Source organism: Castor canadensis, chromosome 9, assembly GCF_047511655.1.
Source record: "Castor canadensis chromosome 9, mCasCan1.hap1v2, whole genome shotgun sequence".
Lineage (NCBI taxonomy): Eukaryota > Metazoa > Chordata > Mammalia > Rodentia > Castoridae > Castor > Castor canadensis.
The window spans coordinates 12,748,337-12,773,801 of record NC_133394.1 but is presented as its reverse complement, the minus strand read 5'-3'; the positions used below and the strand labels follow the sequence as shown (position 1 = coordinate 12,773,801).

The window sequence follows — 25,465 nt, the reverse complement described above, 5'->3', positions numbered from 1 at the left end:
AAAGCATTTACGGTTTTGTTTTGGCTTTGCAAGCGAGAAGCCTTGACTTCAAACCCCAGTCCCACCAAAAAACTAAAACTAAAAATAATAATAAAATAAAAATCCCTGTGGAGAAGTAAGCTTGTTCAAAGTATACTGTATATACATCTATGAATTATCAACATGAAACTCTCTCAGTAGTGTCTGCTAATTAAAAAATAAAATGAGGAAGCAAGTAGAAGGTTCTACATAAATCCGTGATAAACTAAATCCCAAGTCCGCGGTTTGGACTCCTAAGCATAAATGTACTGTACTTCCCCTCCTGGAGATTCAATACATTGGGTGTGAATGTGATAAAGAGGTCAATGCAGCAAACAGGAACTCCACAAAGACACAAATGAGGACGATAAAATACTAGACCAGTGAAAACTAGAGAAGAACAGAATACAGTCATCTCAGAACACATACCATTCCCTCTGCATTTTGCTAAGACCCACATAGATTTTTACTTCCTTCTTTGGAGGCAAACTCTTTTCAACATCAGCCTTAATTCGGCGAAGGAGGAACGGACGCAAAACCTTAGAAAGAGTAAAACAGGAACAGGTGACTTTGTTACATGGGTATTATTTCAAAATCTTTAAATTGTCTATTAAAAACATGGGAAAGAAGTTCCTGTGCTTAAATACCAAGTGACTTTAAGACTTCCACTCCAAATACTTGACTCATTACTACTGGGCTCCCACAGAGTAATCATACAATTTCATTCAGTAAAACACAATGACTATACACTTGCTATACTCTCAAAAACCACTATAATCACCAGTACGTTTTCCTGATCCTTCCATTCACTGCCTATTAGGTTTAAAACTAGTACATGAACATATACTGCCTGCCATAGCCTAAGAAATGGCTAGACTACAGTAAGAGCTCTTCATGATTACCTTTTAAATTCACTATGTAAGTTATGGACGCAGACATATGCAAAATACACAAATCAGTAAGTATGTAGATGATCTGATTTTCATAAAGTTAAGATACCCATGTAACCTTCACCTAGATAAAGAGAATATCCTAAAAATTCTTCTTGTATCCCTTCAGTCACTATGTACCCTTTCATCCCCAAGGGTAAGCAAGTCTTATTTTTAAATACCATAGATTAGTTTTGCCTGTTATTTTTAACTTTATATACATGGATTCTTTCACTAAATCTACTTATAACTGGTTTCTTTCATTCAACATAATGCTGGGAGAATATCCATGTTGTATGCAGTACTTCCTTCCTTTTCATAAAATAATTAAGTTTTACAATACTTACAAAGCTAAAAATACCTTTTCTTTATTTGTATCTTTCTTTGTTCTAATTATACTGGCTTATAAAAATACTGACCACATCACAAAGTAAATCTAAAATTGGTGAGAAAAATCTTCAGTATCACTTGTGTAAGTAACGGCCCTAGTCAAAGCCAGCAACTGCCAAACAAGTGAGTCAAGTCCTTCGGTCCCACACCTCTCTTCTAGAGCTGCCCAGCTAAGTGCAGCTGGACAAACACAGGAAAAACCAGCGAAAAACCACACAGCCAACCCATAAATTCTGAGATTATTAAAATGTGGGTTACTGTGACGGGATACTTTTAGAAAATAAGGGGCAATGTGTCACCTGCATCAGGTAACCGATAAATCAAGGAAGAGTTACCTCGTTCGGGTCACTTTCATCACAGGTCCTGTAGTGGAATTTTAGAGTAAAGCTCAGGACAAGCCTACTACTTGGACTGGCTTTTTTAATTTTTGGAGAGGAGAGGGCATTACTGGATAGCCCAGCTACTTAGGAAGAGTCAGGAGAGTAAGAATAGAAAGTTCAAGGCCAACCTGGGCAGTTAGAGAAACCCTACCTCAAAAACAAAAGACTGGGGACATAGCTCAAGTGGTACAGTACTTGCCTAGCAGGTGTGAGGCCCTGGGTTCAATTCCCAGTACTTAAAAGCAAAACAAACCAAGACAAGCTAGATAGGCAGTTATTCCATCTCTTCTCTGTGACTTAATAAAGCATTTTCAAACCTGTCTCTGAACAAAATAAAACAGAGCTGCCAAACTGGGAGACTGCTGCGTGGGTTGTTTTTTAGTTTGCTTTACCAACATGTGTCTATGTATTCATTAAAGAAAAGTCAGGAGCAGAGGGATAAGGGGTAAAAGCAGCAAGGAAAATCAAGTTCCTCTGCCCATTTTCCATACCCACAATTACATCAACACTCTAGGATCCTGATTAAATAAGTAAATCTAACAGAGTGTCTAAATACTGCAATGTTATCTAAATTGAAACACAGGCTTCTAGATTATCACTTTCAAATATTTAACAAAAATCTCAAAAAACAAGGTTTTTTTGGTGGGACTGTGGTTTGAACTCAGGGCTTTGTACTTGCAAAGCAGGCACTCTACCACATAAGCCATGCCTCTAGTTCATTTTGCTCTAGTTATACTGGAGATGGGGGTCTTGTGAACTATTTGCTCAGGCTGGCTTCAAATTGCTATCCTCTCAATCTCAAAATAGCTAGGTTTACAGGCATGAACCAGTGCCTGGCTAATACAAAAGAATTTAAAAGCACTTTATAATTCACAAAGAAAATATTCATTAAAGCCACACACTGTTCTAGGTGTAGAAATATGGCTTGTTTCCTGCTTTTGTGTTTATGATCCAGTAAGGACAAAACTTTTAAGTCATTTCAACCCCCTATGCAAAGTTCTATCATGTTAGAACGCTCAGATTACTAAAGATGGAACACACCAAAGAGCAGCAGACCAGCCTCAGCCTGGATGGTCAATGAGGGTGATATATATCACCAAGTCTTAAGATTGGGTATTAGTTAAGTCAAGCAAGGAGATTCTAGATGTACCAAAAACAATGAGCCAAGATAAACTAGAAGCAACACAATGTATAGAGAAAAACTGACCATGAAATAAGTAATACCATCATACAAAAGCTCAATACATACAGAAGGAAGAGCCAGGCACTGGTAGCAAATGCCTGTAATACTAGTTATTCAGGAGGATCAAGAGTCAAAGCCAGGCAAATAGACTGAGAGACCCTATGTTGGAAATACCTATGTTGAGAGAGTGGCTCAAGTGGTAGAGCTCCTGCCTAGCAAGTGTGGGGCCCTGAGTTCAAATCCCCCAGTTCCATCTATCCATCCATCCACACACACACAAAGTGAAATAAATAGAAGCTGAAAAGGTTATGTTATATGGAAAAGGAAGAAGGGTGTAATTCAGCTTCCCAAAGGGCATTTACAATGTTTAGAGATATTTTCGTTGTCACAATGGAGGGACATTACCACTAGCATCTGGTAAGAAATGCTAGGGATCCTACCAAACGTACTGTCATACACAGGACACCTCTCCTCTTCTCACTCCCACAGAATTACCCAGATGTTCAAAGTTCCAGAGTTAGGTTCATGAAGGGCCTCCTTATATGAGATGCTTATAAGGTCCTGCTTAATCCTGCTGACTAGAAAATCTTAATCTCAGGTTTGTTAGATAATTTTCTCAATCTACCAACTTTTACTTGTGAACTTTCATAGGAACTAACAAAGCTATACATCAAAACAAAACAAAACAAAAAACAACCAGGGCTGGTGGAGTGGCTCAAGCACTAGAGTGCCCATCAAGCAAGCATGAAGCCCCAGTACCACCCAAAAAACCCACAGAAGACAAACCATATTATCTTAGCTCACAACGCAATATTGACATTGTTTACTGTGTATACTGACACTAGATTTAAAAACAGTAAGCCAGGCACCAGTGGCTCACGCCTGTAATTCTAGCTACTCTGGGAGGCTGAGATCAGAAGGATCATAGTTTGAGGCAGCTCTGGGCAAGTATTTTGTTGAGATCCTACCTTGGAAATATTAAACATAAAAAAGGGCTGGCAGAGTGGCTCAGGCAGAAGAGCACCTGCCTAGCAAATTTGAAGGCCCTATGTTTAAACTCCATTACTGCCAAAAAACAAAAAAAATTTAAAAAAAAATTTAAAAACAATAGATGTATCATTAGTCTTTTCAGAAGTAAACTTATTAAGATTGTTCTATGGAATTTAAATAAAACTAGGCTTTAGTCAACTCCAAAATAACCAAACCAAAATAGACTGAAGGCGTGGCTCAAGCACCTGCTTTGTCTACTCAAAAGCATTGAGTTCAAAACCCAGTCCCACCAAAAAACCACTCTCAATAAAGCTGTCTATATTAGTCACTAATTCTATTTTCCTCCATACTTTTTAGACTTATTTTTCCTTTTTCTTTTAGTTTTGTTTTTGTCAGTACTGGGCTTTGAACTCAGGGCCTTCTGTTTGCCAGGTAGGTGCTCTACCACTTTAAGCTATGCCCCAAGTCCCACCTTGTTTAATTCTTAAGAGATTCCCTCATCAAGTTAAAATTCCATCCTAGGTTCTAACCACCACACATCACTTTCTTTGCCCCCATTCTAAGATAGGACAGGTGGCAAAACTCAAACATACCTGATTCTATAGTCATTATGCTTCCTGCTAACAGGAATATAATCTATCAATTTAAATCTCTACTTTTCCCATTTAGAAATCGGCTTTAACACTACTGCAAATACTTACCATGTGAAGCCTCTCAACTAGCTTCTGATCTCCAAGGCAGTTATTTGTATCAAACCAGGAATCAAAGTCCTAGTTGAACGGAAATGAAAAAATCTTAAGGCCAGAAATAGCATTAATGACAAATGTCCCATTAATACCAGATAAAAATAATCTCTACAATTAGTGAGATGTGATCCACAAAACCATTTAGTTCAAGCTGCTATTTTTTACTTCACTGTTACTGATTAATTATAGGACAAGGAGTTTAAGAACAATATTCCTAAACAGTTTTTCTCAAAAACATAGTTTTCAAAGTAAAGAGTCCAAAAGCAAATTTATCAGAAATAATTAGAATACTCAATACAAGGTTTCCAGAGCAACATTTTAATTACCATTAGTGACAATGAGATAAAACACATTTCCTCCGTACTTGGGTAGGATTCAAATAAGGACAATTTCCTACCCTTACCTTTTGAAGGTATGGATTATACATTTGTTTTGTCTTTGAGTAAATAATTGTATTTTAAAAAGGCTTTAACAGATCATAAATGTAGTAAGAAAAAAAAAATCTCTAAAACATTAAAATATTTACAAACAGAACTAAAACTTGCAAATTTCATTAAATATCTTTGTACAACAAAAATTTCTCTATTATTTTAAAATAACCCTCAACAAAAGGCAAAATTAATGTCTTTTTAGAACTTACAGAAATGTATGAACACGGAGCTCTTCAAAGCTCCCCAAAAACACACTGTACATGTTGGAATGAAGGATCAAAAATTAACTCTGGGGTAGGCAACAGTGGCTCCCACCTGTAATCCTATCTACTTAGTAGGCTAAGATCAGGAGGATGGAGGTATAAGGCCAGCTTGGAGAAATAGTGTGCAAGACCCTCAACTCTAAAATAACCAAAGCAAAATGGACTGAAGGCACGGCTCAAGCACCTGCTTTGCCAACTCAAAGCACTGAGTTCAAACCCCAGTCCCACCAAAAAAACCATTCTCATCCAACCAAAACCTCCAATTATAGTAACACAGACTCTTGATACACAAATTACATTCCCAGGTACAACTAATAGTTAACCATTGCTACCACTTCTATTATGCAACTAATCTTTAAAGGTAAAGGCTAGGTTCTGTTTGTTCATCAAGGTTAGACAGATTTCACTACATTCCAAAGCCATCGCGGAACCTTAAAACAAAGGTACGTGAAAATGGAAAAATGAGACCTGTTGAAACTATTCCAGGAATGAGGGGGAAAGTGGATAAAGGAGAATGATGGAGGGGGTGAATTCAACTATCATATATTGTAAGAACTTTTCTAAATGTCACAATGCACCCCCAGTACAACAATAATATGATTAAAAACAGGCAAGCTCACATCATTGGGAATTCGTGTGAGAATGCTTGAAAAAGAAGCAGTCAACTTAAAACAAAGTTAGACTAATATGATCAACAATAAGAGTAAGAACAATCAACTTAGTAGGTTAAGATCAGAATGGGTCAGAGGTATGGTTCAACTAATAGAGCATCTGCCTGAGAAGCCCTGAGTTCAAACTCCAGCACTACCAAAATAAATAAAGACCAGACTAATTACACATGAGCATGAAAAATCAAAGATTATCTCAAGCAGTGCTGAAAGGCAGACTAATCCTATCATAAAAATATATGGCATTATGCTGGGTGCAGTGACTCACACCTGTAATATTAGCTATATGAGAGGCAGACTGGGAAGACTGAGTTCAAGGACAGCCAAGGCAAAAAGTTAGCAAAACCGTATCTCAACAAAGAAGTCAGGTGTGGTGGGGCATGCCTGTGGTTAGAAATAGGAAGGAGGACATAGGAAGGAAGATCAAGGTCAAGGCAGGTCTCTATCTAAAAGTAAGCCAAAGAAAAAAAGGGAGCCATGGCTCAAGTGAGAGAACGCTTGCCTATCAAGTGCAAGGCCCTGAGTTCAAACCCCAGTAGCACAAAAAATAAAATCCGGCATTAAACAAGACATTATCAGTGAGAACACAATCACAATACTTACATCAGCTGAATTAAATACATCTGGTAACAAAAAATTAAGAAGTGACCACAATTCATGCAAATTGTTCTGAAGAGGTGTTCCAGTTAGTAAGAGTCGATTTGTAGTCTTGAATTCCCTCACTATTTCTGACAACTGAAAGAATCAAACAGTACCATTAAAACATTCTGACATGCATCAAATTTTTAAATACAGGCACAATTTTCACATCTAAATACCAAATTACCTTGGATTTTTCATTTTTGATCCTGTGAGCTTCATCTATAACTAAGTACCTCCAGTTAAACTTTTTGAACACAGACTTCTCTTTAATAAGCATTTCATAAGACGTTACGCATACATCCCATTCTCCTGGTAATAAAACGTCCCTTACAAAAGCAGCCTGGGTAGCAAGAGAAAAAAATGACATCAATAAGAAACTATACATTAAATTTGACAAGTAACTTAATGCGTATTTTAAAAGGTTAAGAGTAGCTGTATCACACAAGCATCTAAAACTAGTTTTCTTACCACTAAAATGACTTCAGCAATCATTTAAGTGTCAGAGTCATTAAGTTAAAACACTTGTCAAAGCTAATCAGCATAAAATTCAGTAATCTAAGCGTCTTCTTTCTACAATTCCAATAGGTCTTGAAATTCTTAGAAGACAGGACTTTAACGTAAGGAAAGGAACAAGCTGGGCATGGTGGTGCATGGCTATAATCCCAGCACTTTGGCCAGCTGGGGTGACATAGCAAGACCTTGTCTCAAAAAAAGAAAATATGAGAGGGACAAACAGACACACTGACTCTGAAGGACAGTTTGCAGACATTTTCATTCCTTTCAGTTATGGATATAGTAACATACTGCTGCTATTAGTCTCACTTTACATGTAAGGAAAAGAATGATTAGGTAATTAGGTCCTAAAGCAAAAAACAATTTAGTAACTTAAAATACCCAAAGTATCTACAAAGGGAGAAAAGAAACATAACATTCTTCACTAGTAGATGAATAAATACAAAGTCATTTAATACATTATGAAAAAGCTCCCAAACCAGAATGTTATATTCTACTTTTTTTTTTTTTTTTGGTGAGACTGGGGTTTGAACACAGGTCTTAGTGCTTGCAAAGCAGGCTCTCTATCACTTGAGCCATTCCTGTAGTCCATTTGCTTTGGTTATTTTGGAGATGGGGGGTCTCTCAAGTTATTCTCCCAGGCTGGCTTTGAACTCTGATCTTCCTGATCTCAGCCTCTCAAGCAGCTAGGATTACAAGTATGGGCCACCAGTGCTTGGTTAGAACTTGTATTCTTTTTTTTGTTTTTCTGATTGTTTTTCTCAAATTCAAATTTTACTGTCTTTTACTTATCTCTTTTTTATTGTTGTGCTGGGGGTATATGGTGGCATTTGCAAAAATCTTACAATATATCATACTTGAATACACCGCCCCCCCCCAATCATTCTCCTTCATTCCCACTCCCATCATTCCTGGAATAAGTCTCATTTTTCATTTACATACATATGGTACACAATATTTGCACCATAGTCACACTTACACCCTTCCCCCACATTCTCCCCCCTCTCACTGGTAGCAACCCCCCCAGAAAGGACCTATTCTGCCCTCCTGTTCTCCAATTTTGAAAAAAAAAAAAAAAAAAAAAAAAAGAAGACATTTTTGTTTGGTTACAATAGCTATTCAGGGAGTTTCCTTATGTAAAACTTATATATATATATTTTTTTAAGGAAAAACTTATATTCTTAATAAGCATTAGTTCTGTGTCTTCTTCCCAAAAGGATCTTGTCAAGTAATCAACATTTTAACTTACTTTGATATGTGTCATAACAGTTCACTATATTACTGTAATTGACTCAATATCATTTTAAAAAACTGCTATTTTCTATTAACGCTATATACTAATCTAAAAATCTATCTCTTAAATTTCCCACCACCCCACCCATTCAAAACCTCTTTTAAAGGCAAGGTAATATTTGCTAAAGAACCTTTGATTTTATACACTCGCTTCCAGAAAGGGGAGAAACAAACTACATTCTTACAGACTCCTGGTCTTTAATGACTTCTCCCCAGTATGATTCTTGTACACCAAAAAAAACAAGAAATTTTTTAAATCCTTTGCAAATTAATAATACTTCTGAAGATCCTTATCTCTTTTATCCTTGCTTCAGCTATTCCTCGCCCCAAGCCCAAATTCAAATTCCTTTAATATCAAAAAAGTAATGAAATACTATGAACTTACTCTCTGTTCTTTATCTCCTATCAAACAAACAGATCGAAGTGTTGGTACCCATCTCTTGAATTCACTCATCCAGTTGTGTAATGTAGACTTAGGAACCAAGACCATATGAGGACCAGGAATGTTTCTATAGTGTTTCATGTACCCAAGAAGAGAAATTGTTTGAAGAGTCTTTCCCAGACCCTGAAAAAGTTCAGAATAACTATACAGCAGTGAAAACCAAAAACAGTGACCCCTATTTATACCTCCCAATACATACACAGGAACTTTCAAAAGAAATGTTGCACTGATGACAACTAATGTGACTAGAACTTAAGTTTTCAAGTGTCTTGTCACATAGCCTTCACAAGTCTATAAGGAAGGTTACTATTATCACCCTCGTAAGGCCCAGAAAGTGAAACTTCGCAGAGCTAGAATTAAAATACATTTCTTTTGACTCCATCCTTTGTTCGGTCTAGAATATTAGCACTATAAGGAATCTTTTTAAACCTTAAGTACGTAACTAGTAAGCAGTATACAAGTTTTATGTGTATGGTGCTACCCTGGAAAACATCAACGTTTACAGATGATACAAATTCAATAAGCCCACTGTTTTTCATAAAAGTGGAGAGAAATAGTCAAACTACTGCACTACAAAAGGAAAACAAACAACCATGTTTCTCAAAATGTATTATTCTAAAACTTATTCCAGTTTCATAGATTATTCCCCTCAGTGAAGCGTCCTCATTTATGCAACTAAAGCTAGCTGCTTATAGCAGCTGGCAGGAAAGTGAATTGCTAACAGTCCTAGATTGTAATCAGCAGAGCTGTTACATGGTCTTAACTTCTACAAATTCAATGTACATAGTATCTTAAATTACAAAACAAAGCCCTCAAAAAAATAAAAAAACTACCGAACACGCACCATTTCATCTGCAAGGATACCATTGATGCCATTCTCATACAAAGAAATGAGCCAATTCAGTCCTCGGACCTGGTAATCTCTCAGCTTACCCCATTTCACATCTAGAACAACAGAAAGAACACACATCAAAGACAAGGAACACAGCCCCTTCCTCTAATACTCAGAGCTTTAAGTGGGGGTGTTTACTAGCTGTACTTCTTCTCTAGATTATTGTATTGTAGGAATTCTGCAAGTTCCAAGTCATTATAGGTAGTTGATGAGGTACAGGATGGAGTAGGAGCATATGGATTCGTCAGATAACCCAGTGCAGGAACTCACTATAGGCATCCAAAGCTCATCAAATCATTCAGTTCCTGTTACCCATATCCCAATCTTAACAGATGCTTTTTAATGATACCAAAGCATTTTTACCGAAGTCCGTGTTCCATAGAGACAACATCTCTTCCAGGATATACTACTTATTCCGCCACTCCTCCCAGGGCAAATCACCAGTTAAGGATGAAATAGTAGCCAGTGCTGGGTGAATTACAATGGAGGGAAGAGGAGAGAACTAATTCAATTTTCTTTCCATCATTATGTCATACATCTGGCTCTGGGTTCTAGCTTTGAAAAGAAATGGAAACTGGGTATGCCCAGGGTTAAAACAAAAGTGAGGCGAGTCTTTCAATGGACTGCTGAATTTCTAAGCAGGTATGAGTCTGACTAAAGTTCAATTACCTCAGAGTTCACATAAACCAGGCAAGAAGTAATCAGAGGAATCAGGAGGGAAAAAATGCTTGCCTTCAGTTATGACTACAGCAGTCTCTAATGCCATTAGAAATCAAGATTACATATAAGTAGGGAGCTGGAGGAATGGGTCAAGTGGTAGAGCACCTACCTAGCAAGCATGAGGCCTTAAGTTCAAATCTCAGTATCACAAAAAAAAAAAAAAAAAAAATTGTATTTAAATAAAACTTAACCTGGTTAAATATGCTTTCTTTTGAAAACAACTAGTAACAAATACATTTCCCAAAAAATTAAAACAGGGCTGGTGAAGCGGCTCAAGCAGTAGACAGACTGCCTAGCAAATGTGAAGCCCTAAGTTCAAACCCTGATACTGCAAAAGAAAAAAAAAACAAGCAAAATAAGCAAACAAAAAATTAAAACAAATTAGTATCAGGAGATGAGCAAGCAAAATTCTTCATGAGTGTTTAGGGGTTTTTTTTTTTAAACAAATTTAAGCAAAACTTCCCAGTTTTACATGTTCCTTAGGACAATAAACTCAATGGCATTCTATACACCTGGAAATATAGCACTACTGTTATCAAAAAGAAAAAAAAAATAGAACCAATTTGGAGGACGAAAAAAGGAAAAAACCTCTGGTCGGGCACGGTGGTACACTACACCCATACTCCCAGCACTTGGGAAACCGAGGCACAAAGATCAAAAGTTTGAGGCCAACATGGGCTACAATGAGACCCTGTCTCAAAAAACAGATCTTAAAAATATGTCTAAAATGGGAAGATCACAGTTCAAGGCCAGCCCAGGCAAAAAGAGCTCACGAGACCCTATCTCAAAAAGAAGTGACATATTGTGACACATGCCACAGTGGGGAGGCATGGAGGTTAAGAGGTATGAAGGACCATGGCTCTGGGCAAAAGTGTGAGGCTCTATCTGAAAAATGACTGAAGCAAAAGGCATAGAATGTGACTCAAGTGATAGAGTACTTTCCCAGCATCCCAGTACTACCAATGAATGAATTTTAAAAACCTGAAGCTTATTCATGAGTAAATACCCAAGATTACTAGTGAGTCCCTTTATAAATTATAACCAAGACAATCCGAAACATTAACCACAGAATATGTCAAAGCAGGCTCATTTTAAAAACCAGTTAGGTGTATTTCAACATACATGACGGAGAGTCTTCAAACCGAGTACAAACATTGGTTGCTTTGGAGCTTTCTGTTAACAGTTCTTCATCCTCCTCTTGCTCTGTTCTGCGGTGTCGGTAGCTGTCAGAATGAAAATAGCTTTGAGTTTAACTACCGGCGACTATTTCAACATTCTTTCAACATAATAGCAAGTGACTGACTGACCAGGATTCTAAAACAATAATCTGCATCCAGATTAAGCCTAGGGTTGGGTATGTAGCTCAGATGTATTACTTTGTATACAAAAGGCCCTGGGTTCAAGCCCCAACACCACAAAAAAATTTAGAAACAAACACAAATGAACAAATAAATAAACAGCACCAAACCCAAGTTCATGGCCAGTAACAGAAAAGAAGTACCCTTCCAAAATAAAGGTGCATTCCTCAGAAATTCAGGCCAAGGCAGTACTCAAAGGACTTCTTGCTTGTTATATATGCTTTTAAGCAGAGTATCTTTGTGTTTCCTGGATAACTCTGCATTCTATCTATGAAACATAATGCAAAGTTCTACTCCACCCCAATTATTTTCCATAAACAGGGAGTTAACGTCAAGATTTCTAAAAAAAATCTCCTTCGTGCCAGGGGCCAGTGGCTCACACCTGTAATCTTAGCTACTAGGACAGGAGGATCAAGGGTCGAGGACAGCCTGGGCAAATAATTCATGAGACCCTATCTCAAAAATGTACAACACAAAACAGATCTGGCGGAGTGGCTCAAGTAACAGGTACAGCTCCCACCTAGCAAGTATGAGGTCCTGAGTTCAAAAAGTCCTCAAAACGTAATTAAATAAAAAAAAGTTATTATGGTTGTAAAACCTAAGATTAAAGCTGAAAGGCATTTTATGGCTTAAAATTGAGGCATCACTGAATACTACCAGGAATAACTCAATGAAAATGCATTATATCCTTATATTTAGGACTATACTATCACCCTAATTACTTTACATAATTAGCTTTTCATTTCTGGTGGTTTGAAGAGTAAAGAAATCTAAGATTCTTTCTCCCTGATAACACCATTTAATAAGTAGATCAAACTGAAGAATTTATTATGTATTTCCTACAGTCTATCTTTACTGAAATAACGAAGTACTTCTTTTCATAATCTACTGCTCATTCCATAACAATACTATACTCTCCCTCTCCATCATTTCTAGCATGACACTGGTATGTTCAAGTAGCTGGGAGCTTCTCACATATGAAACAATTTAAATACATCCAAAGTGCAAAGTTGTCTCTTAAAAGTTTTATAAGTATTAAAACAGCACTTTGTTTATACACAATGGGTAACAAGATATACTAGAAAAGCAGAATACCCCAAATAAAATCAAGAATTATGCTATGATGACAAGCCCCTCCAGACGAACATCATGTTTAGTGAACTTAACATCAATTTATAATCTCTTCCTTTAGACAACCTTATATATAATTATATTCCACTTCTCAGTGGAAATTATAGTCATTTCAGGGAGCCAGAACTGCTCTAAATCTATTATTAATTAAACATCTTGTTCAATTAGCACAAAAGAATTTACAAATTCCATCAAGTTACAAGTTATTGTCAATAACTGCCCAAGAATGGCATATAGTTTGACAACTCAATTTATAGGAAGACAACAAAGAATCTAACAAAAATCCTCAACTACCATGGCATAGGTTATCACAATTTTCCATCCACCAGCACATACTTCAAATAAAATAACACCCCTAAGTATGTATATGGTTTGGAGACAAGAACAAACCCAAATCAGATCCAAGTGTAACCCAGGATTATTCTACCTACTTCTAGGAGTTGATGGTTAACCTCTGCATGTGTAATTTCCCTAAGGAATGGCCGTCTCTAAATTCCATACTCAATGTAGCTGTTAAGATCCATAAAGTATAAAATACAAGGTATTATACCTGTTATGAAATACTTAATACACTTATGGCTACATCCTGCTAAGCCAACTGGATCCAAACTACAATAGAGTAATTTTTAAATGATTTTATGTTTCTAATTATCAAAAATAAATTTGGTTGAACTATGAAGTGTAAACTTATTACTCACTCGCCAACTGAGAGCAAGTTCTGTTTCTCATCCTTTTTTATTCGTGGACGCCCTGGTTTCATCTTCAAAGGTGAGGTTGGAGTCTTCTGAGCAGCAGGCTGAATGAAATGTGCAAACAGCTCTGTCTGCTTTAATAAATACTCAAATCTATTTGCTCGGTCAGTTTGCTGCAAAAAATTTTAACACACATTTTATCAAAACTTTAGAGAGCAGTTTCAACATACCTCCCGTATGACGAACTCAGCAACTAAAACTAATGTTGTTATTAGGAGGGTACCTTGATGTCTGAGGGAATGAGAAGGTTAAAATAAAAATGACTTGAGATTTTAAAAGGTGAAAGAATAAAAAAACTAACAGATCTTAAAAAGCAGAAATGTTTAAAACAGCTACAGAGACCTGAAAGAAATCAACTGGAGATTGCAAAAATAAACTTGGACTAACTTCTTTCTCTGAGACAGGAGGAAGTGACATAAGACAGACAACAGAGACTATACACACATTTGGAAATAGAAAGCACATAAAGATAGGCCTGAATTTTTTTTTGTGGAAGCAGACTGAAAACAAGGGTGTAGCAGAAACTGAGTAAGAAAGATTCATTAAAGTAGTCAAATGTTAAAATGGCTAAATAGGATTGTTGGGCAATAAAAACTTAACGCTCAAGAGAATAAGAATCATAAATCTGTATAGCACCAATCAGCACTACAGTTTAGTTTTCTGAAGTAGTTAGTGCTCAGCATCCTGGATTTATTTAAGAATGAAGAGTGGAGAGTGGGACTCAGCTACAGTTAGGAACTAGCAGATGAGAAGGGAGCTGGCTTATAAGAAAAACCAAATGAAAGTCATGATGTCACAAAAGGAAATGAAGCAGGGAAACTAAAAAACTTGGGAGAAATAAAGAGTTCCAATAAAGGCTTTATGAAGAATGAAAGCACTGTAAAGAACCACTAAAAGCCCTGATTAGAGCTGCATTTGTGTAAGAGATACTATTCTGTAAAAACATGAGAGAAATCTGGAAGAGACAAATCTTAAGGAAAATAAAGAAGTCCACAAAACAATCCACTCAATAATACAAGAATACAGAACTAGGGTGATGGGGAAAAGACAAGCGAAGCATACAAGGGTAGACTTGCAAGACAAAAGTATGAGTGTACTCTCAAGTAGCCTATAATCCTAGCTACTTGAGAGATCAGGAGGGTCTCAGTTCAAGGCCAGCCCGGACAACAGTTCAAGAGACCCTAATCTCAAAAACACCCAACACAATAAGGGCTAACAGAGTAGCTCAAGTGGCAGAGCACCTCCCTAACAAGTGTGAAGCTCTTAATTCAAACCCCAGTACCACCCACCCCCCAAAAAAGTAGCACTACAAATATATTTTTAAAAATAAGTTTGACAACAAAATAAAAGGCATTTATATGACATATGAAATAGAAATCCTATCTTAAATTATAATTTATATTGTGTTGGCATATATATTATACATTATGTTGGGGTTTGAACTCAGGGCCTCAGGCTTGCTAGGCAGGCATTCTACCTCTTGGGCCACTCCTCCACTTCTGTATGGACACGCTTAAATGTATACAAAAATATGTATCACAACTTTAGGATTCTGAAGCTATTTAAAAGATTCAAAAATACTTGCAATGACGAGCACTTGCCTATCCAGGCAGGCAGTTCAAACCCCAGTACCACCAGAAAAACAAAAGTACATTTAAGGAACATACTATGCACCAGTGTTATTAATTAAAACATTTTCACTTTTTAAGATTTCAATATAATTTTGCTGGGTACCAGTGGCTCACATCTGTAATCCTAGCTAAACAGGAGGACAGAGGTTCAAAGCCAGCCAGGGCAAATAGTTCTCAAGACCCTATCTCGAAAATACCTATCACAAAAAGGGCTGGTGAAGTGGCTCAAGGTGTAGACCTTGAGTGCAAGCTCCAGTACTGCACCAACAAAAAAGAGATTTCAATATAACTTAATCCATACAAAGCACTAAGAAAAGAATCTGATACAAAGTAAGCATTGTCAGCCATTTTTATTAGCATTAAAACTGAATTTAAATTTAAAGCTCTTTGTATGTATTACTGGTTAAGTCAAGTCATGGTTACCACTGCTTAGAAGATACGGGACATGATTCAGGTCTTTAAGGTATGAAGTATAATGTCGTATTTTCTTTTTGCAAAGATGCACACGTGAGCTTGGGAGTATGGCTCAGTAGTAGAACACTTACCTATCAGGAAGGAGGAAGGGAAAAAGGGAAGAAATAAGGATGGACAAGAGTAAAAAAACAGGAATGTAAGAATGCTGTGGGCAAGGAGCACAGCACTTATTCCTTAAAACCACCAGAGCACATTGCTACGCATACAGAAAATAACTACTTCCCAGGTCTTCACCTCACTTTGGGTGCTAAAATCTTAAAGATGTGGTTAACATAATTGGGTAATTACATCACATTATATAAATTTGACTATTTCTATTTGCTTTACACAAATAAATTATAACCCCCACATTATACAAGTTTTAAGTAGATATCAACTTGTATGCTATAAAAACTAAACATATTTAGTACATTTAATCTTAGAAACAGTTTCTTTATAGACTATTCACATATCTAGAACATACCATTTTTTCTTCATAGGTAGGATCTGGTTCTTGGATTTCTTTCTGTTTCCCAGGAGATGCATCATCAAATACTTCCTGGTAGGAAGGAAAAAAACGTGGAATTGTTCAAGAATAGTCCACTCACCATTACATACCGATTTCTGAATAAAACACACTGTAAATAATGTATTACCGCTCCAAACTCCCTAGACACTTAAATGTCTCACCAGACTGGAAAGCTGATATGGAGAGAATAAAATACTATGGGGATAACAACCCATTTGACCCAATTATGTAAACTCTATAACTACAGTTAAGATTAAAACAAAAAATCATCAAAATCACCTTACGTTCTTTCAATACAAGTCATATGGGCAAATATGTATCTTTTCTAATGGATTTATGAAACCAAATTAAGTAGTATGAAATGTGAAAAGTTTCCCTTTCTTCCCTAAAATTGCATCGATCTACTGCATGTGCACGAGTGTACACATGGAAGGTAGTAGTCACTCTACTTCCATCATCCAGAGTACTGCTTAAAATGTATCATGTAGCCTAAACAATACTAGTAACTACAGTCTGATTCCTAAACTAGTAATATTCTATTCTTACAAATATATTCATCCTGGCATTCATGTACTACAAACAAAAATTAGCAATAATTTTTTACACTGAAAAATTCCACTCATTCATAAAAAAAAATAAGAACAAAGAAAATTTTCATTAATGATGTACAAATCTGTGCTTGTCAACACATACTATTACAAAGCTATAATAGTGATTAAAAAGTTTGGGGGGGAGGTTCTGCTGCAGTACTAGAGCAAGGGCTTAAGACCTAAATTCAAGTCTAACATTGTTAAGACTTCAAGCACCAGTGAACTCTTAAGCTCTCTGGTTACCACATGCAAAAGTGACAAAGCCACAGCCCTAGTCCAATTTACAAAATTCCTGCTAGAAAACCACTAAAGGTAAATACACAGTACAAAAATAAAACGTGCTTTCCAACAGTAGCCACTATTTCTTCCATAGTTTACAATTATTAGCATATAATGTGCTGTCTGCCAGTTCAATAAATAGATATGGATGAATGAAAATAAGCTGAATACTGCCAGAGACAGCAATAGCTAAAAACTAAGATTGCTTCTTAACCTATTACTACTAGAAGCAACAAGAAAAAGTTAATGAAATGCACAGGAAGGTTAACTACTATTTCTGAGAAAATCAGTTTTGTCAGAAAAAACTTCCAAATGCTGGATTTTCTGATTTTGGAAAAACTCACCTTAAATTCTACTTTCAAATAAGAGGCATTTAAAAATACCTTTTTTTCCAACTGCACAGACTAAGATCATCAGATATCTTATGCATGTGCTCAAACCTACTTGCTAATCAATGAATCTCAGTAACTCAGTTAATAAGAACAGACTATGGGTAAATTTATCTTAAAAGATCAAAAACAAAACAAAAACTCACTATAAAGTGAACAGAAAAAAACAAAAGGAGTGAATAGGATGAATTCATAAGAAATAAAAGAGCTGGTGGAGTGACTCCAGAGATTAGAGTGCCTGCCTAGCAAGCTAAAGGCCCTGATTTCAAACCCCAGTGCTGCCAAAAATAATTAAGAAATAAAATTATTGATATTCCTGTACTGAGATAAAAATAACTCGTTCTTCAGTAAGTGAAATTTCCAAGCAAGTTTTGAAAGTATATGACAGAGGTTGGGAGAGTGGCTCAAGTGGTACAGCGCCTGTCTAGCAAGCTCAAGGCCCTGAGTTCAAACTCCAGCACCACAAAAAAAAAAAAAAAAAAAAAAAAAAAAGTACACGACAGGGCAGAATGTGTGGGGAAAGCTCACCGTGGAGGAGACCTGAGCTCTATCACAGGCTCCACTCATCAGAAGACTTCCAAAATACCACTGACTTCATATGGCAGTTACACACTCATACTCATATTAAACCTTAACTTAAAAATAGCAAGTCAAAGCTTTCGCTTTAAATTACTCTCCTTTCTGACATTTAAGCAAGGCAAATTTGAATAGCAGACCCTTTGGGAAGCAGAGGTGCATCTACCCACCTCTTTGAAGGGAACTGTCCATTTACACACAATTGTTTTTAATGTCACGGGTTTTCAGATCCCCTTAAGCCTGGAGAAGGAACCCAAGTTAAACAGTCCTAGTAATTCAAAAGAACCCTTACAGCCTTGGGGGGAGGAGGGGTGGCAACACTGAATACATTTCAATTCAAAACAAATCTCAAGTCACTGAAAACTGCAGAATACCGAGAGTATTCCACTGAAACCCTACTCTTAGCAGCCAAAGTTACTTTGAAGACTAGATACCACGCTACTTCACCCAAGCCGCCCAAATAAAAGCACTGAGCCAAAGGCTTCCCTATTGCGATAAGTCTGCATTAAGGCTCATTTTGGGGGGCTGTATTACCTTCACTCTAAGGATGACAAACCCCAGAAAGCTTAGGACTGGGACTACAAAATCTCAAAGCAGATCGAAGGCCAAGAATAAAGACTGGAAGCATCACTACGTTCCAGAGAGACCTGCCTGGCTGCTCCTCCATCTCTGTACCCACACAGCCCTGTCACCATCATTCCCTGGCCAACCCAGGCCCTACAAGGTTCAACAGCCAAGATGTACCAATTTTTTTCTTAAAGGCCAAAGTCCAAAAAGAGGAAGCGCACTACGCTGACTAGAAGTCCACCAGCCGCCCCGATCCCATCCACACGCCCTCCCCTCCAAATTAGGTGGGGATCCAAGACAGCTGCCCCCACTGTCACGGCCGCTTCCCTCCCAGGGGAGCAGTGCAGAAGCAGCTGCGCCCCGCTCATCCCCACTGCGCACTCGGCCTTCCAGCCCTCGCCATTGTCTCCGCCCAGAACCGACAGATGCCGCCCCGCCGGGGAGCCACCAGCCCTGGGATGCGCCCCCACCCCGCCTGCACCCCACCCCTAGGCAGCATCTGCGCGTCTTCCCGAAGTTTGGTGGGAACTGAAACCTAAACACAAGGGCAGGAGGAGACGATGGGAATCTAGTGGGGGGAGAGCCCCCCTCGGCCAGAGTAATCAGGAACATCTGGTGAATAAAGGCATCAAGAATTTGGCAAGGTTCGCGAACGGGGCCAAAACGCGGTGCATGCGGCCGCGTGGGGAGGTGACGCACGAGAGCGCCCAGAGTGGGGACAGCGCGGGGACCCGACGCGTTCGCGGCCGGCTTCCGATGCGAGATGGAAGGGCGCCGCGTCCGAACCCGCGATCCCCGCGCCCCGCGCTCACCTCCATCTCGGTGTCCGCGGGGCCGGCGCCGGCTGCACACGCAGCCGCCTGGGCCGCGACGCCCTCGGGGCCGCCTTTGTTGCTGCTGCCGCTGCTCCCGCCGCCGGCCGCCGAGGCTGCGGGCTTGGAAGGCGTGCTCTCGGGAGGCGGGGGCGGCGGAGGCTCGGCCGTGGACGACATGATGTTCCGTCTGCGTCACCGCTGCAGCCAGAGGCCGGGCGGCAGGGATGGAGGCGGCCTAGGCCTCGGTGACTGCGTCGCAGTGGGCTGATGGAGGAGCGAGACCCACCCGGAAGCTCTCCCGCGCCGCGGCTTCGCGACGGGCCTCGGCCCGGCCCCAGCAGCGTCCCTTTCGCCGTCCTCCGCTTCCGCGGGACTCGGGATTCGACCGGCGCTTACCTCACGGCGGGAATCACGTCGGCGAGGGTGGGCGGGGCCAGCGGGTCACTGAGGTCAGAGAGGGCGGGCTGACTTAGAGGAGGGCGGAGAGTTGGGGGAGGAGAAAGGAAAGCGAAAGAGAGACCGAGGCGGAGAAGTCACTTCGCCTGCTCTTCCTCTGGACGATAGCATCTATCTCCCCAGCATCCAGGACAACTACCTACGCCACCGACTTTCAACCCTCGCGAGATTGCTAGTTGGCTTAGGCTGCACCCAAGTGCGCGTGCGCATGCTCCTCCTCTTCTCCTTAGCCCCGCCTCTTTCGTATCTCCAGCGGGCTCTGGAGCGGAGAATGGGTGTCTTTAGAGCCTAAGTGCGCATGCGCGTGCTCCTCCTCTTCTCCTTAGCCCCTCCTCCTTCGGACCTCTAAGCCGGCTCTCGCGCCGAGTGGGCGGGGCCTGGAGGGAGCGCGTCGGCTCCTTGGCGTGACGTGAGTGCCGTGCTACACGCGTTCCTAACGGCCCGGCGCCTCCGCCGCCGCCGCCGGCGACCCCGCCGGCGACCCCGCCGCCGCCGAGTCTTGTGGGCCTGGCTGGGAACTGCGGAACGTGCTGCGCACTTAGCTAGGTTTTGCGTTGCCTGAACGTGAAGGTCCAGCCGTGCTCGGCCGTCACACCTCTGCCACCCTCGCTGTAAGGCGTGACGTTTGGATTACCCCAAGTGACGTCTCACGCTGTTTTGCTGTCTTAAGAACGAATGCGTCTGTGTTTTAAGTCTGTGCACGTTATCTACGTCAGCCGTCCTTCTCTGCTCCCCCTAGGTACAGAGTTAGATGATGTTGGTTCTGAATTAATACACCAGAAGCTGAGCGAATTAGACAACGTGATTGCGAAGCAGGAATATCTACAGGTGAAGACAGGTGAGGGGCTAGGGGGAAGATGGTGGGCGATCTGGCCAATGTACCAGGTGAGGCTGTTCGGAATTGGCACAATGAATCCCCCCTGTTCGATGGGTGTATGCTAATAGAAATGAAAAAACAGCTGAAGACAAGAGATGACCAAGAGCAAGTTCCTGTTTTGTCCCTGCCCTGGGCCGCCCCGGAGGCAGCCGGAGGTCCCTGTGTGTCCTCCTTGGTAACACGTGCCCACGCTGCAGTCTCTGCTCATCCCTCCCACGCAAGGCCTCTCTCATTCCCACGCCCGGGATTCGATCAGTGTTTGTTAAAGGAGACTTTTCAAGAGTTTGAGTCAAACGTCTAACTACAGACAGAAAGGACTCCTTTGAATATATATCACAAATATGTTGCAAGTGTTTTAACTAATCAAACGATAATTCTTTAATCAGAGTTGATAGGGAAAAAGCCCTCCCTTAGAAATACATGTGCGACTATAAAAAATGCTTATCTATGTATGCAGTTAGGTACCCATCTTCCTCATAGTCTTCCTAAGCAGTTGCAAAAAGCCAAGATTCCAACATCAAAGGTATGATCTATCTATTATACGCCCACAAAATGAACTATTAACCTTTAACAACCACTAATGTAGAAGAATGTTCATTGTAAAGTGTTACCTGAAACATTTTTTAGCAGTTTGAAACTGCTATTTGAGAGTATATCCGTGGAAGAAATGAAAATGATTGTCGTTCGTCTGTTTAGCCGAACTTTTGTCTGCATTTCTTTTCCTAAAATAGACATACATTTTATTGTATTGTGAAAACCTTAAATTTTTTCTAGCTTTATGAGATGTTATTGACAAAAAAAATTGTATGGGCTGGCGATGTAGCTCAGAGGTAGAGCACTCTTACCACAAGACCCTGAGTTCAATTCCAGCACTGCAAAAAAAAAAAAAAAAGTATGTATTTAAGGTGTGTGTTGTGATATTTTCCTATAGAGATATTTTGGGAAATAATTACCACAACCAAACTGATTAACCTGTCCATCACCTCTTAGTTATCTTGTGTGCATGTTAAAAATATTTAAGATGAACTCTTTTAGCAAATTTCAAATATACAGTATTAGATTATTAACTATAGTAACTACTGCACATTCGATCTGCACAATTTATTCATCCTGAATGGCTGAAGCTTTATATCCTTTAACCAACATCTCCCTGTTGTAAGAAAATTTATTTTTAATTTTTAAAAAATTTTTTACTAAAAAATATTGTGTAGAAGGGTAAGAAGGCAGTGTCTAGTGTGGTACCTGACATATTCACAGTAAATACTTGTCAAATAAATATATTGAAAAATATTTACATCATTAGGTAGAAAGAATATAACATTTATTTAATAGAGTATTTCTTCATTCTTTTTTTGTCAAATTGATGGTAAAGTTTATTAGGAAAGGAATATACTTTAATAGACTGAAAGCAGGTTCTATCTAGAGAGAGCAAATGAGAATGACCCATTTCTTCATTCTTTACAGTTCTAAATAGAATTCTTGGGTTGGTTTGTAAACCCTAAAATATGTAAATGTATAAAATATACAAAGATATACATGAAGATCTTGAGTGATAACTAATTAAGGAAAACAATAAATATAGATATTGATTCCAAAATAACAATTGTCTTTTGTTATTAATATTTGATTGGCATGTGTTAAATTGTACATAATATATCATGACACTTCTATACATACATACACTTTTGTCATATTCACCCCACTATTACTCTTTCTTACCCTCCCCCTTCTTCTTTCACCTCCCTCTTCTACTTTCATGACCTTGTTTTGTTTCCCCTAGCTTCCACAAATAAGGGAAAACACATGACACTTGTCTTTGTAAGACTAGTTCATATCTCTTAATGTGATCGCCAGTTCCATTCATTTCCCAGCAAACTACATAATTCCTTAATGGCTGAGTAAAATTCTATTGTATGTATATACCACATTTTCTTTATCCATTCATCCATTGATTGGCACCAAAACTGATTCCTTAATTTGGCTATTGTGAATAGTGTTGCACTAAACATGGGTATACAGCGTAAGCTGACTTTGACTTTGGGGGGTCTATGCCCATAAGTGATATGACTGGATCATATGGGAGTCCTACTTTTAATTTTCTGAGGAAACTCTATGCTGGTTTCCTTAGTGGCTGGATTAATTTACATTCCCACAATTGTCTTTTTAACATGTGCATTTATATGTTATTTTCTCATATGAGCGTTTGAAAGAGAAAATTATAGGAGAAAGATGCTTAGAAGAAGCTAGAAAGAGAAAACAAATGTTCAAATCAACTAACCTAACATAAGGGACAGAGAAAGAGAGGTTGGGTAGGGTATAGAACTAGAGGGGGGCTAGGAGGAGCCACAGAAAAAGCAGGATGTCTGGGCCATGGAGGAATGAGCTGTGTTAGGCAGATGGCAGTACTCACCTTGGGGCTAAATCACAAAGACTTGTTTTTCAAAAGCTAAAACTGCTACTTCTGGAATTGATCGTACTTACAGAATTAATGTAGTGCTAAGAATAATTTGTGGAGTTAAACAAAACTCAACTCCAAGGCAAGCTCTGGAATTTAGTGTGAATGCACACAAGTTACATGTATTTGAAAGCAGTTTTCTGGTTTTTTTTTTTAATGGTACTGGGGTTTGAACTTTGGGCTTCACACTTGCCAGGGCAGGCATTCTACCACATGAGCCACTCTGTCAACCCTATTTTTATGTGGGTATTTTCAAGATAGTGTCTCAGGAACTACTTGCTTGGACTTGCTTTGAACCATGATCCTCCTGATCTCTGCCTCCAAGTAGCTAGGATTACAGGAGTGAGCCACTTGTCTATGGAGTTTTCTCATCTTTTATTATTAATTTATTTCAGCTTTATACTAAGATAATGTTCTTGTATGATGTCAAGAACATCTTAATGGATGGAAGATGCTTGATGTAGTGCCTGACATATAGGGAGCTCTGGGCTCAAGTGTTAGGTATTTTTATCCTGGTGAATCATAGACCTAAGGGTCAGGGTCTAGTTGGAAGAGGAGGCTAGTTTTTTTAAAAGTACTTAAAATGGTAGTGAGAACACAAGAGAAGGAATTAGTACTTTAGCCATATTCCCAGCATCAGAGTGCTGTAATGTAAAATCCTTAGTGTTCTATCTCAAATTACACAAATACACATTGTATACTCCAAAAATTCCTAGATTTAGTGTTGCTAGATTTAGTGTTAGAATTGCATGTGCTGTACCAAACCATGGAACAAAGAAATGTTGCCTCATGATAAAAGATTGCAAAGAAGCAGGACTCCTCAGCAGTCATGGCGGTGAATGGTAAGAGGAGTTAAGTTTTATCAAGGACAGATGGATGTAACAATGTTACCACTCTCTTCATTGCAAACTCATTTTATTTTGTGAAAGCCTCAAAATGCTGTGGCAACAGTAAAACATTGTGTTGCCTGCCTTGTGTGAAATGTGGTCCAAGGTTCTTCCCTTCACAGGCCAGAGAACTGGCTGGTGAGGCAGCTGGTTGACTGAGCCAAAGCCAGCAGTACATGAAGTAGGATTTATCAGAGAGAAAGGAAAGGCTGCAGCTGGAGCAGTACAGAGGAGCCCAGAAACCGGTGGCTCCCTGCTCAGGTGAAGACTGGGGCTTTTTATGGATGCTTTTATCTCTGGGTTAGGGTATCTATCAGTTAGGTGGGTTTTTTCTATTGGCTGTGGATTTTCACATGTGGGCTCTCTTAGATGAGTGGATCTGTTTGCCCCTTAATGGGGTGTGGGAGGGGGACAACCTTGAGAGCATTTTGTTTATCAGCTCCATGGCAGATTTATAAGACCCTGTATCTCCTGTTTAGGGAACAGGAATGCAGATTTATAACTCCTTCTCAGGGTGCAGGGCTCATGATGCTCTCCGTGGGGGGTGGGATACTCACTCATCTGTCCTGCAGGTTCCCAGACCCAACAATTGGGTTTGTGAGTATCTAAAAAGGGTAATTTCCCATACCCAATGCCAAGCATTACATCGTGTTTTTATCCTTTTCAGAGCTTTCCTCCCTTCTAGGTCATTTTCAGTGTGTGGAGATTTTAGTTCAAGAGAAGCATTAACCCTGTTCTTTTTTTTTTTTTTTTTAATTTGGCCACACACTTGCTAAGTAGGTGCTCTCCCACTCAAGCCAGTCCACCAGCCATTTTTTAGGAATGCAAATAGTATGATACAAGTATTTTGGGGCTTTTTGCTTTGTTTTCCCTCTAAAGTTAAATTCTAACTATCATTCTTGAAGTGTTTTTGGAAGCATTAATTATAATTAAAACTACAGTTAAGAAATTTGGAGGAGGGAAGGTGTCCCAAACAATGTTTACACATGTGAGTAAACATAAAAATGATAGGAAGGAAGGAAGGAGCCAGGTGCCAGTGGCTCACACCTGTAATCCTAGCTACTCAGGAGGCAGAGATCAGGAGGATCGAGGTTCAAAGCCAATCTGGGGAAAATAGTTTGAGAGACCCTACCTTGAAAAAAGCCCATCACAAAAAAGGGCTGGCACAGTGGCTCAAGTGGTAGAGTGCAAGTGTGAGGCCCTGAGTTCAAAATCCAATA

General features: G+C 39.3%; 1 protein-coding gene across 1 annotated transcript in view; it reads right to left on the bottom strand.

The window, feature by feature from the left end:
- Positions 1-20,196, bottom strand: part of Smarca5 (SNF2 related chromatin remodeling ATPase 5) — a 35,443-nt gene extending 15,247 nt beyond the window's left edge. The window contains exons 1-10 of the mRNA XM_020174689.2: positions 19,568-20,196; positions 16,310-16,384; positions 13,688-13,854; positions 11,623-11,723; positions 9,733-9,833; positions 8,832-9,011; positions 6,825-6,980; positions 6,602-6,733; positions 4,592-4,660; positions 448-557 (exon numbers count right to left, since the gene is read on the bottom strand). Coding sequence (XP_020030278.2) covers positions 448-557; positions 4,592-4,660; positions 6,602-6,733; positions 6,825-6,980; positions 8,832-9,011; positions 9,733-9,833; positions 11,623-11,723; positions 13,688-13,854; positions 16,310-16,384; positions 19,568-19,747 — 1,271 coding nt within the window. The 5' untranslated portion in view covers positions 19,748-20,196. The remainder of the gene's footprint in view (positions 1-447; positions 558-4,591; positions 4,661-6,601; positions 6,734-6,824; positions 6,981-8,831; positions 9,012-9,732; positions 9,834-11,622; positions 11,724-13,687; positions 13,855-16,309; positions 16,385-19,567) is intronic.
- Between the last annotated feature and the right edge of the window lie 5,269 nt (positions 20,197-25,465).